The sequence below is a fragment of the Chanodichthys erythropterus genome, chromosome 12, assembly GCF_024489055.1.
Source record: "Chanodichthys erythropterus isolate Z2021 chromosome 12, ASM2448905v1, whole genome shotgun sequence".
NCBI lineage: Eukaryota > Metazoa > Chordata > Actinopteri > Cypriniformes > Xenocyprididae > Chanodichthys > Chanodichthys erythropterus.
The window spans coordinates 47,844,142-47,858,653 of record NC_090232.1 but is presented as its reverse complement, the minus strand read 5'-3'; the positions used below and the strand labels follow the sequence as shown (position 1 = coordinate 47,858,653).

At 35.4% G+C, this 14,512-nt stretch overlaps 1 protein-coding gene across 2 annotated transcripts in view; it reads right to left on the bottom strand.

The window, feature by feature from the left end:
* Positions 1-14,512, bottom strand: part of LOC137031494 (complement C3-like) — a 162,281-nt gene that overhangs the window by 84,243 nt on the left and 63,526 nt on the right. For both annotated transcript variants that reach the window (XM_067402480.1, XM_067402481.1), the window contains exons 24-26: positions 13,863-14,066; positions 13,676-13,751; positions 11,941-12,100 (exon numbers count right to left, since the gene is read on the bottom strand). In XM_067402480.1, coding sequence (XP_067258581.1) covers positions 11,941-12,100; positions 13,676-13,751; positions 13,863-14,066 — 440 coding nt within the window. The remainder of the gene's footprint in view (positions 1-11,940; positions 12,101-13,675; positions 13,752-13,862; positions 14,067-14,512) is intronic.

Here is a 14,512-nt window from a genome sequence, read left to right as displayed (position 1 = left end):
GGTCACGAGAATGTCGCCGGCTGTGTGGGTGTTTAATACAAAATAATAAAGTTTGAAGTCACCGTTATAGAGGAGAGCGTTTGCTTTAGATGTGCTCTTGATTCTTGACAATTTTAACATTTGATTTTCTCTGGCTGCTTTAACTGTGTTCTCAAAACACATTAGTTATAGCAAAAGAAAACAGGAGAAAGTCTGATCAGATGAATTTGGTTGTTTTGTGCTGGTGATGCAATCATCATGGAGTGTCCTGATTCATTGATCATCACCAAAATGTAAACTTAGTGTATTAAATTGCATTTTTGCATTAATTAAAGGTGTTTTTACCCCCTTTTTTATTAGTTTTTTAATACATTATGCAGAGTTTTGAGCAGTGTCTTTAGGACTCACACAGACATCATGAATCAGCGTATGATCCTCAGCGATGGTGTCACTAAAATATCTTTTTTGTAGCTTGTTTTGTGATGTTCAGTGTTTATCTGAAAATTTTGTCACCATTGTTGAGGATCATATGCAGAATCTTGATGTCTGTGTGAATCTACGTGATACTGTCTGAATAATTTCTGCATAAGGATAAAAACTTTCATAATCCTGCATTATGTCTAGATGAAAGATAACACAATTTTCAGAGATTTGTGAATAAGACCACTGTATGAGTTTATATCATCATCAATAAACAAGCATCCAAAACCAATTTGAGCAGACTTTAATTTTCTCACAATTTTTTATTGTACCAAATGCTTTAGAAAAACACAGTTACAACAATTGGAGAAAACCTAAAGTCAAATTGTCAAGGGTCAGGAGTCCAGCTAAAACAAGCGCTTACCTCCATAACGGTGACATTTATACATTTTGATAAAACATCAACACCTCATTAAGAAGATGTGTATGAAAGAAACAAAGAAACAAAAACTTTTATTAGTCAATTTAGCTCTAATTTTCAATTCATGTTTTTTAAAAAAGGGCAGCAGGGACGTTCTGAGAACATTTCTAAATAAAGTATGGTTCCCTAAACGTTCAGAGAATGTCTTGAATGTTCCCTGAAGGTCCACCAAATAACGTCCCCCAAACCTTAAAACAACTCCACATCGTGACCGTCTCTGAACATAATGGGAACGTTACTCAACACCAGTGGGGACGTTCTGAGAATGTTCTGGGAACGTAAAATTTCTAGCGGGGTAACCTGTCACCTAGTAACGTTCCCAGAACATTCACAGACGGTCACGATGTGGAGTTCTTTTAAGGTTTGGGGAACGTTATTTGGTGGACCTTCAGGGAACATTCAGGACGTTCTAGGAATGTTGAGGGGACTATCACTATAGGACATTCTGTTAACTTCCCAAATGTCCTCTTTGTAACATTCATGCATGACCATAAAATAACCAAAATGGAACGTTATTAAACGATCAACAGAGGACCGTGTGGGAACGTTCTGTTAATGTCCCAAATATTCTCTTTGTAACGTTCTTTTTTTGACCATAAAATAACCAAAATGGAACGTCCCCCTAAAGTCATATAAGGAACCTTGAACTGCAGCACTTTCATTATATTCATTATATATATACTAGTTTAATTAGTGACACTTAGCCTATATTTTAAAAACTTTATGGCAACAATATGGCAACATTTTATTTTGAATAGGGCAATATTTGTATTTTTAAACCTTTATTTTAATATGGAAACATGACACCTCATTCTACAATGAGAGTTTCTATGATTAAATCGCTGACTCCTCCCCATCAGCCAATCACTGTGTGTTTACTCCATAGCAACGAGGTCAACCCCGCCCTTACTCTTAGCTTAAGACTTCAGTCTGTTCCTTAGTAAAAGTTGGTCTCAGCAGCTTTGTGAACAGGTTTTAAGAGAAAACTCTTAGCTAAGAACTTTTACTGCTATTTAGGAGAACTCTTAGTGGTAAGATAAAATGTTTTGTGAATACGGCCCCAGAACTCTTAAAAAATGTATTGTAAAAGTTGATCTTCTGCTGTAGCATCACAGTTCTGCTGTAATCAATAATGTAAATCTAACTCAGAGATTGGGCTCTAAATGAGTTCAGTGATTCAGATCAAATAATGTTTATGTAAAATCATAACCAACAACACCTGATTATCTTTTAACTTTGCTTGTCTGTTTGGTTTTAATGCAGTTAAAACTGCCCAAACAAAGTCTAATATTAAAAAGTCAAGGATCAAGAGCTCAACTAAAACAAACCCTGACCTCGATGATGGTAACTTAAAAATTGTGATTTTCTCCTTTGGTGATTCTGCTTGTTATCATCAGGTGTCTTCAATAATGCTCAATCATCTCTCAATTTATCACTTAATTATCTCATTAATGCTTCAGTGGGTGGAATGAAAATATGGCAGGACTTTTACTTTCTGACCCCTGGAATCTCCACCTCTGTCCCCAGCTAACAATTTATAGTTGCCAGAATGTTCCCTGAACATTTTTTGGTTCCCAGAATGCTAGCTTTTGGTTCCCAAAATGTTCTTTTTTAAATTTTGTTTTTGGTTAGCTAGGAAAGTTTTCTTAATGGAAATATATAACATTATTTTTTTGTTGTTGTTGTTGTTGTTGTTTTTATATAAAATTATGTTGGGATTGCATTTTTCAAATGAGTTCTAATGGATATTATAGCTCAATCAGCGGGATGTTCTCTTTCGATGGCTTTGTTTATGACATAAAAAAATAATTACTACTGCGTTCTATTTTCTAATATTGGCAATGTAACTGAAACACCAAATTCTACAATATTTTAATAGATAAAACAAAACAAAACAAGGATATCCTAAAAATCAGCTCGCAAAAAAAGATTAGGATGTTTTTTTGTTTCTTTATAGCAAATACAATCTTTCTATTGCCCTATTCATATTGACCTATTGCCAAGGTCAGGCCACAAACCAGCGATCGATGCAGAACAAGCAGACTATCAACTGCTACCACATGATCAGAGGTGGACATTCCAGGGGTCAGAAAGTAAAAGTCCTGCCATATTTTTATCTCATCCACTGAAGCATTAATGAGATAATTAAGTGATTAATTGAGTGATGTTTGATCATTATTGAAGACACCTGATGATAACAAGCAGAATCACCAAAGGAGAAAATCACAATTTTTAAGTTACCATCATTGAGGTCAGGGTTTGTTTTAGTTGAGCTCTTGACCCTTGCCTTTTTAGTTTTAGATTTTGTTTAGGCAGTTTTAACTGCATTAAAATCAAACAGACAAGCAAAGTTAAAAGATGATCAGGTGTTGGTTATGTTTTTACATAAACATTATTTGATCTGAATCACTGAACTCATTTAGAGCTCAATCTGAGTTAGATTTACATTTTCATAACAATAAAACAGAATTAATAACATACTACCCGTATAAACCTCCCACATAATATCAATGAGTTAAGCCAATATATGATGATTATATTCTTATCATCAATCAGCTTACAGCATTTGATTATATTTTCTCTTGCTGTTCTCGCCATAACAAACAGACACAGCTGTCAAGAGAAAAACTAATGTTAAAAAGTCAAGAGCCTGACTAAAGCACACACTGATCGCCACAATGGTAACATCAAATCAAACTATTACTTTCAAATAAGTAATCAACATCTAAGCCTCTTTTTTATTCTTAATACGAACTTCTGTAGATGTCTGACAGAAATAAAGTCAGTCTGGTTAGTAATAAGTGAAGCTAATGTTGTTTGTGGAGTTGTTTAATCAGATCTTGAGAGATGTAATGTATTTTATCTTCAGTTGATTTCATCCAAGGCTGTGGCTGGAAGTAGTTCTTGTGTTTCTCTTTCCTTCAGTGATTATGCTTGTTAACAGCAGGTGTTCTTCACTAATACAAAATCATTATTCAATCACTTAATTATCTCATTACCTCCAACACTGATTAATTGTTACATTAAACAGCCTGTAGTGTGCACACTAAGCAGTGTTCATTTCATCTGGGCAAATCCATGTGGGGCCTACATGGAAACTGGGTGCAAAACTGGCTGGGTCCCAGTTAGATAGCCCAGGTCAAACCCATTTGGGCCCCACATGGCTCTGCTGGCTGGGATACTGTGAAGTAACTTTTTAATTTACATTATATTGTTTTGCATTCACTTTGCATGGCTGTATTAATGAAACATTCAGTTTCTAATAGATCAAGAGCCTCATTTATAAAATGTTGCACAGAAACCGTCCTAAATCTGATCTTACGATCATTTCTCAGATGTGCGTATGTGAGATTCTTAGAATGAACGTACACCCAGAAAACGAGCGTATGTCTCTCTTTCAGATGTGAAAAATATAAATTGCAAATCTTGAACGTGCGCAGCTGAATGGTTTCAGATCTTGGCATTGCAAACAACACCTAATTAATGTAATTTGCACATAAAAGATCACCAGTCATCATCCAAATCGTTTAATTTAGAATGGCGAGCTGTAAGAATAGCTTAGATATCCAAAAAGAACTGCAGTAATCTGACAAGGAAAAGTGTGTACTGTACATCTGTTCAGACCCTGATGTGGCGCTAAGCACTTTTTATAAATATGAGCGTTGGCATGGATTTAAGCGTACACACACTCTAAGATCAAATCTGTGCACATGCACGCTTTAGAAATGTTTTAAGGCTACTGTAATTAGACCCATGCGTCCATACGTTTTGTCTGTGTCAGTGTGTCTCCTCACAGAACTTAAAATATACACTGCTCTGCCAAAAAAAAAAAAAGTTGTTGCTTGGATTTTAATGGGTAAATACTTTAGAACCTATGAATGGATCATTATTACAGTGATTATTATGTTTCTAGCATGTTATATGTTTTGCAATGATTCTTTTAACCCTAAGAGATGTAGTGTGTAGCTTTTCTTAAATGTTTTGAAAGATGTATCATAGCCATATTCAGACTCAGACTAAGAAGTGTCCAGACCAGTCCAGTCCAGACTCAGAAGTGCCCATTCATGTGTGAAAATGATTCTTTGTGCTCTGTGAACCATTCTTTAAACCTGATGAATTGTTGTGTGATGATGAATTTTGTGATGATTGTGATGGCATCTTGGAATATGGCCATGATACATATTCCAACATGGTTGTTTAAGAAATGAAAAGCTATGCACTCAATCTGTTAGGGTTAAAATATATTATATATTAAGTTTATATAATACATTTAAATAGTTAATACTTGAAGTACAAGATTTTTTTTTTTTTTTTCACAGATAAATGTTAAATACAGTTGTGGATAAGGTGATTGTCATCCCTGTTACCCGCATGTCAAGACCTGTTACTCTGAAAAGTAACAGGGTTGACGTTAACAGGTTTGACAATTTAAAGCTAATTTGCTATTTGCTAGCTAACAGACCAGGGGCCGTATTCATAAAACATTTTATCTTACCACTAAGAGTTCTCCTAAATAGCAGTAAAAGTTCTTAGCTAAGAGTTTTCTCTTAAAACCTATTCACAAACCTGCTGAGACAAACTTTTACTAAGGAATAGACTGAAGTCTTAAGCTAAGAGTAAGGGCGGGGTTGACCTCGTTGCTATGGACTATACACACAGTGATTGGCTGATGGGGAGGAGTCAGTGATTTAATCATAGAAATATTGTAGAATGAGGTGTCATGTTTCCATATTAAAATAAAAGTTTAAAAATACAAATGTTGCCCTATTCAAAATAAAATGTTGCCATATTGTTGCCATAAAGGTTTTTAAAATATAGGCTAAGTGTCACTAATTAAACTAGTATATACAGTTAATATATATATGTATTATTATATATATATATATATATATATATATATATATATATATATATATATATATATATATATAATTTTTTTTGTTTTGTTTTTTTTACTCTATTCGATCATTTGTAAGTGTGAACTAATGAAAACCACTGGCACACACTCTAAACAAAAATGGTGCTATATAGCACCAAAAATGGCTCTTTGGCTCCTAATCATAGGGGAACCTTTTTAAGTGCTATATAGCACCTTTGTCAGATGGTGCTATGTAGAACCACAAGAGGTTCCATATAGCACCAGCAGTGGTTCTCATTTAAAGAACTATACAGAGGCTTAACGGGTTCTTTGTATGGCAGTGGTGCTATCTCCGCTAGAAATTTTACATTCCCAGAACATTCTCAGAACGTCCCCACTGGTGTTAAGGACGTTGTCAAGTAATGTTCCCAGTACGTTCAGAGACGGTCACGATGTGGAGTTCTTTTAAGGTTCGGGGGACATTATTTGGTGGACCTTCACAGAACATTCAAGACGTTCTCTGAATGTTTAGGGAACCATACTTTATTTGGAAATGTTCTCAGAATGTCCCTGCTGCCCTTGTCAAAAAATTGAATTGAAAGTTAGAGCTAAATTGACTAACAAAAGTGGCTGTTCAAACAAAAACTGTTTTTTTCTTCAAAGTCTTTTAACTGAGAACAGCATATGCATGAACTAATGTAACTGCTGTATCACTGCACCAGCAACTACACAGTTACCGTCTTTACATAAAGCAACATGCAGCAAAACATCAGTGCTTCTTGATCATCACTGACTGAAGCACGGGCGCTACTCTTCAGCGCAATGGTGACCTCACAAAACTCAATCTTATTACAAACCACTCTGACTTTGTTTCTTCATTACAAATCTTCTTAAAGAGGTGTTTATGTTTTATCAAAATGTATAAATGTCACCATTACGGAGGTAAGCGCTTGCTTTAGTTGGGCTCCTGACCCTTGACATTTTGACTTTATTCTTTCTCCAATTGTTGTAACTGTGTGTTTCTAATGCACTTTTGTTACAATAAAATAATTGCTTACAATAAAAAAATTGGTCATGTTGATTTGTTTACTCATTAAGTATATCATCATACGTTGGTCTTTCTCACTGAACAGTGAATGTGGTATTTTTTTTTTTTTTGTGCTGTTGTGTATCTATGATAATGCATATTATTGACATTTTGAAAGTTTTTATTATGTAGGAATTATTCAGACAGCATCAGGAAGATTCATACAGGCATATGATCCTCAACAATGGTGACAAAATTTTCGGAATAACATTAACTCTGAGTATCACAAAACAAGCTACTAAAGTCACAAAAAAAGATTTTGGTTTATTGGCACCATTGTTGAGGATCATACGCTGATTCGTGATGTCTGTATGAATCTATTAGACACTGCTCAAAACTCTGTATGATGAACTTTAAAAAAAAAACATAAAAAAAAAAATTAGTTAATGCAAAACTAACATATAACACACTTATAGATTAGACTCAGATAATGATCGGTGAATCAGGACACTTCATTATGATTGTATCACCGTCATTTAACTCAACTGATCAGACTTTCACTTGCTTTTTTTTTTTTTGCTATAACAAGCATATTTTGAAAACATAGTTAAAGCAGCCAGAGAAAATCTGAGGTTAAAATAGCAAGAATCTAAAGAGCCCATCTAAAGCAAACGCTCACCTCTATAACGGTGACTTCAAACTTTATTATTTTCTATAAAACACACAAGTAGAAGGCGATGTTATCATGACCTTGCGCAACTTTAAAGTCTAAAAGTTCCTAAAAGTGATGAAAATTCTGAAATTTTACAGAACATTTGGGACATAAAACGTTGTCTTTTGGTAGTGAAAGTGCTGCAGTTCAAGGTTCCTTATATGACTTTAGGGGGACGTTCCAATTTGGTTATTTTATGGTCACATAAGAACATTACAATGAGGATATTTAGGACATTAAACTGAACGTTGCTACATGGTCTTCTGTTGGTCATCTAATAACGTTCCTGATATGAGTTTAGGGGAACTTTCCATTTTGGTTATTTTATGGTCATGCAAGAACGTTACAAAGAGGACATTTGGCAAGTTAACAGAACGTCCTATAGTGATAGTCCCCTAAACATTCCCAGAACATCCTGAATGTTCCATGAAGATCCACCAAATAACGTTCCCCAAACCTTAAAAGAACTCTACATAGTGACCGTCTCTGAACGTTCTGGGAACGTTACTAGGTGACAGGTTGTCCTGCTAAAAATGTTACGTTCCCAGAACATTCTCAGAATGTCCACTGGTATTAAGAACGTTGTCTAGTAACGTTCCCAGAACGTTTAGAGATGGTCACGATGTGGAGTTCTTTTAAGGTTTGGGGAATGTTATTTGGTGGATCTTCAGGGAACATTCAGGACGTTCTGAGAATGTTTAGGGGACTATCACTATAGGACGTTCTGATAACTTCCCAAACGTCCTCTTTGTAACGTTCTTGCGCGACCATAAAATAACCAAAATAGAACGTTCCCCTAAACTCATATCGGGAACGTTATTAGATGACCAACAAAAGACCATGTAGCAATGTTCAGTTTAATGTCCTAAATATCCTCATTGTAACGTTCTTGTGTGACCATAAAATAAACCAAATTGGAACGTCCCCCTAAAATCATGTAATGAACCTTGAACTGCAACACTTTCATAACCAAAAGAGGACGTTTTATGTCCCAAATGTTCTGTAAAATTTCAGAATTTGTGTCACTTTTAGACAAAGTTGCACAAGAACTTCGCCTTCTGTGTGTGTGTTTTATAGAAAATAATAAAGTTTATAGAGGAGAGCGTTTGCTTTAGATGGGCTCTTGATTTTTGCTATTTAGTTATTAGATTTTCTTTGGCTGCTTTAACTTTTCAAAACACGTTTGTTGTAGCAAAAGATGCAGGAGAAAGTCTGATCAGATGAATTTGGTTGTTTAGTGCTGATGATTCACTGGTCTTCTCCAGAGTCTAAACTATGGGTGTGTTAAATGTCAGTTTTGCATCAACTTTCTTTCCCTCCTTTTTTATTAGTTTTTTTTTTTTATACAGAGTTTTGAGCAGTGTCTTTTCTGTATGAGGATCAAATCAACAACAACGACTATAAGCATCCAAACCTAATTGGTCATATTTATTTTCTCAAAATATTTTATAGTAACAAATGCTTTAGAAAAACACAGTTACAACAATTGGAGGAAAAATAAAGTCAAATCGTCAAGGGTCAGGAGCCCAACTAAAGCAAGCGCTTACCTCCATAACGGTGATATCTATAAATTTTGATAAAACATCAACACCTCATTAAGAAGATTTGTATGAAAGAAACAAAGTCAGAGTGGTTTGTAATAAGTGAAGATGCAGATATCTAGAGAGATCTGGGGCCATATTCACAAAACATCTTAAGGCTAAAAGTAGCTCTTAAATTGCCGATTTAGGAGAAACTCTTAAAAATAATGGCCGTGTCAGTCCTAATTTTAGGAGTCCTAAATTTTTGCTCTAAGAGTATTTCACAAAGCATTTTAGCACTAAAACTAGCTCCTAAATCTGTGAAACGTTAGGAGTAGTCAAGAGGACTCCTAAATCACTAAGATCAAATCACAAACAGTCCTAATCCACCCAAAGACACTGAACACCATTGAGGGAATAGCGACAGAGCTGAACCTTTTCTTCATAAATGCAATAAAATGCAATGCAATAAAAAACATTTGATTTATAGATGTGAATCTATGATGAGATGCCAAAAATTAATCTTTAACAAATAAATAAATATTGTCTGATTACCTGTGGCAGTGGTTTTCATGGGTTCACACTTACAAATAATTTAATAGAGTAAAAAAAAACAAAAAAACAATATATCGTCTGTGTATTTATTCCTCTTCTCGTGCTGATTAGAAAGACCGTTTGAATGTGTTTCTAGCAAACTTTGTTTATAAAACATAATTTGTCGGTTGAATTCTGCATTTTCTTGAGATGCAGACAACCAAGAGGTGGACAATTAACTGTATAGTTTAATTAGTGACACTTAGCCTACATTTTAAAACCTTTATGGCAAAAATATGTCAACATTTTATTTTGACTATGGCAACATTTTTATTAAAAAAAACATTTATTTGAATAGGGCAACATTTGTATTTTTAAACCTTTATTTTAATATGTAAACATGACACCTCATTCTACAATATTTCTATGATTAAATCACTGACTCCTCCCCCATCAGCCAATCACTGTGTGTTTACTCCATAGCAACGAGGTCAGCCCCGCCCTTACTCTTAGCTTAAGACTTCAGTCTATTCCTTAGTAAAAGTTTGTCTCAGCAGCTTTGTGAATAGGTTTTAAGAAAAAACTCTTAGCCAAGAACTTTTACTGCTATTTAGGAGAACTCTTAGTGGTAAGATAAAATGTTTTGTGAATACAGCCCCTGTTATTGTTTAATGTTGTTTGTGTTATCTGAGTTTTATCTGTCACCATTGTGCTGAAGGGTAGCTCCTGTGATTTCAGTCAGTGATGATCCAGAAACTCTGATGTTCTGCTGCGTGTTGCTTTATTTAAAGACAGTAACTGTGTAGTTACTGATGCAGTGATACAGCAGTTACATTAGCTCGTGTGTGTTTTTGTCAGCTAATGACTTAATACAAGAGATTTGCAATTTAAAGAAAAGGTTTCATAATATTAATCCAGGAAATACCTGTAAAGAGCTTTAAGTGAAAATAGTTTTTGTTTGAATAGCCACTTTTATTAGTCAAGTTTTTGACAAGGGCAGCGGGGACGTTCTGAGAACATTTCCAAATAAAGTATGGTTCCCTAAACGTTCAGAGAATGTCTTGAATGTTCCCTGAAGGTCCACCAAATAATGTCCCCCAAACCTTAAAAGAACTCCACATCGTGACCGTCTGTGAACATAATGGGAACGTTACTCAACACCAGTGGGGACGTTCTGAGAATGTTCTGGGAACGTAAAATTTCTAGCGGGGTAGTGACTTAGGAGTCCTCTTGACTACTCCTAATGTTTCACAGATTTAAGAGCTAGTTTTAGCACTAAAATGCTTTGTGAAATACTCTTAGAGCAAAAATGTAGGAGTTCTAAAATTAGGACTGACACGCCCATTATTTTTAAGAGTTTCTCCTAAATCGGCAAGTTAGGAGCTACTTTTAGCCTTAAGATGTTTTGTGAATACGGCCCCAGATCACAAAAGCACATTTTGTACACTTTAAAGGGATATTACTTGTAGATAATGATTATGTTACATTAAACAAATACGTGTTTAAATGTATACTTCAAAAATGGTAACAGGTTTAACATTGCATATCCTCCCTCAGTCAAACCTCATAAATCATCAAAAATAGAAAATTATAGAAGAGAGAGAGAAACTTATTTTTATTTTAACTGTTGGCATCCTGGTTTAGAGATGATGTAACTTCCTGGAAGTGATGTCACTGGAATGTACCATTATTTATACAGGGTTCTTTGGAGAGGGTAACAGGGCTGACATGAAATAGGGTACACCGATAAAATGATTTATAATTTATAAACAATAAAATATACATACTAATAATGTATACTTATGCTAAAACATTGCTTGATAGTAAGACTATACTTAGAACAATAAGCAAAAGTGATTTTTATATAATTTTGCATTCAATTTGCAAATTAAAAGTCCGTGTTATAGTACTTCTATGTCTGGTTATTTCTTAGGGACGCAAAAGGCACCGATTTCGTGGAATGACCCGCCTATGAATCTACAGCGGTCAGGTGGTACAGCAGCCATGTGGTACTTCATGTATAGTGAGTGAGACAGCAGACACTGAAATCAACGCGAGCGTCACGCGTGCTTCAGTAACTTATGTGTAGTAGTAGACGAAAATGCGTCTACTACTATAACGCATTTCTATTTGTGACTGGATTCTGTGATTTCATCTGTTTTCTGCACCGCGGAATTCATATGGCTCTGCATGGTATGCACAGTATTAAAGAGAGTTAGTTTTGTGAGTTATTTATTGTTGTGTAATAAAGTTGTTTCCAATAGTGTAAGAAGGGTATGTAGTTAATAGAAGTCTGCTCTCTATACACTCTACATAGCACTTCATGGCCACTGAATTGCATCTTACACGTTAATTGTAGGTCACTGCACATTTTCCTCCATAGATGAGTTCAGTCAACATTCAACTTACCACCATCTCTCCATGAAATACAGCTTTATCCTCGTTAAAGGAGACATCTGGCAGATGTTTGTGGAGAACCAGCCACTTGAGGGCGCTGCAGATCACATCCTCCTTTATAGCAACAAAGTTATTGGCCATGGCGAAGATTCTAGCTACATATGCTGTCAGCCTATGACAAACAGAAACAACCCACTGAGCAAATTACGTCCAGAAGACGTCTTTTTGAGGTCTTGTCTCAGGTTGAAAAGACGTCCACTGAGGGGCCAGAATGAAAGTTTTTATGACGTCTTTTTTTTTTTGTTTGGGCAGTTAACTGAGTCATAACCCAGCCAACACAGCATGGTGGGGCCCAGATGGGTGTCACCTGGGCAGCCTAACTGGGGCCCAGACATTTTTGTCCACGGTTTCCATGGAGGCCCCACATGGTTTAGCCCAGATGAAATGAACACTACTCAGTGTGCACACTACAGGCTGTTAAATTTAACACTGAATCAATGTTGGAGTTAATGAGATAATTAGGTGATAATGAGCAGAATCACTGAAGGACAGAGGAACAACAAGAACTACAACTTCAGCCACAGCCTTCGATGAAATCAACTGAAGATAGAAGACATTAAATCACTGAAGATCTGATTAAACAACTCCACAAACAGCATTACCAGCTTCACTTATTACTAACCAGACTGACTTTATTTCTGACATACATCTACAAAAGTTGTTACTGAGAATTACCAGAGGTTTAGCTGTTGATGATTTGTTGGAAATAAGTTTGGTTTGATGTCACTGTGATCGAGGTCAGCGCTTACTTCAGTTAGGCAGTTTGACTCTTGACTGTTTTAGTAATAATATTTCTTTGGCTGCTTTTGCTGTTTGTTATGGCAAGAGACAATATATTTAGCTATTGTCAGCTGTTCAGTGATATGAATCTAATTGTCATCATGTTGTGGCTTTGTTCATTGATCTAATGACTGAGCTTTATATGAAAAAAATGTTATTAATTTTGTGCTGGATCTTCTCCATAACAACTAAAAAAAAAACATTACAAAAAACAGAGCAGAAGAATAAATCTGAAAAATACAATGTACATTAAATCCTTTAAAACACCTGCAAAAGTTACTCGCACACAAACATCAAGAATCAGCGTATGATTCTCAACAATGGTGACATGCTTCATGCTGCAATGCATTCTGGGTGCCTCATACAAAACTCATCCATGGCTCCCAGATTGCATTACAGAATGAAGCATGTCACCTTTGTTGAGAATCATACGCTGATTGAGTTCAGTGATTCAGGTCAAATACTGATTATGTGAAAACATAACCAACACCTGATCATTTCTCTTTATTTGTCTGGCTGTTATGACTCAGTTAACTGCCCAAACAAACTCTAATATTAATAAGGCAAGGGTCAAGAGCCCAACTAAAGCAAACACTCATCTCCACGATGGTGGCTTAAAAATGGTGATTTTTCTCCTTTGGTGATTCTGCGTGTTCATCTATATCGGATATCCAGAAGATGTCAAAAAAAAGACGTCATAAAAACTTTCATTCTGGCCCCTCAGTGGACGTCTTTTCAACCTGAGACAAGACCTCAAAAAGACGTCTTCTGGACGTAATTTGCTCAGTGGGAAAAGCTAATAACAATAATAATGTGCTACTATTAATCATAATATTATTAAATAATAACATGACAGGAGAAACTGGGCATGAAAATAAAAAAAATTAATTGATTGAAATGAAAATACCATGTGCTGCTTGTCTCGCCTACCCAGACAGAGTAGGATCCATCTGATTTACGATAGCTCAGCTGTTGTTGATAACCTTAATACAAAAAAAAGATAAAGAAAAAATATGTATTTGTTTTTCTATTTTTTTTTTTCCTTTTATTTCAAATCAAAGTTAAATTCTTTAAATCTGTTGTATCCTGCTGACCTGTGTTGATATGTTTAATGGCTTCATTACGGCGGTCCACACCTACAGCCTCCCACTGATTGGTGCTGTCCAGATAATGAGTGGCAATGAGAGGTAGAGTCATATTGATCATGTTCCCCTCTCCATTACCAGTGGGCTGGACAATAAGACGACCCATGAAGTTTCCACTGATAGCCTGCTCGACTGTCTGGGAGATCTCTTCACCTGGAAAAAGGAAATGCAGGTTGACAATTATCTTTACAATGAGCTGTCATTTATGTAACACTTTGATGTGATTGGTAGGTTTTTAACTGACAGCTCAAATAGTAATCTTTTCAGACTTTAAAGGGATAGTTCACCCAAAAATGAAAATTATTCCATGTTTTACTCACCCTCAAGCCATCCTAGGTGTATATGACTTTCTTCTTCCAGTTGAACACAATCAGAGATATATTTAAAAATGTCCTTAGTCCTCCAAGGTTTATAGTGGTTGTGAAATTCTGAAGCTAGAAAAAATGCATCCATCCATAAAAAAATGAATCCATACGACTCTGGAGGGTTAATAAAGGCCTTTTGAAATGAAGGGATGCGTTTTTTGTAAGAAAAATATCCATATTTAAAACTTTATATATTCAAACAACTAGCTTCTGACGAACGACCGTACACAGAAT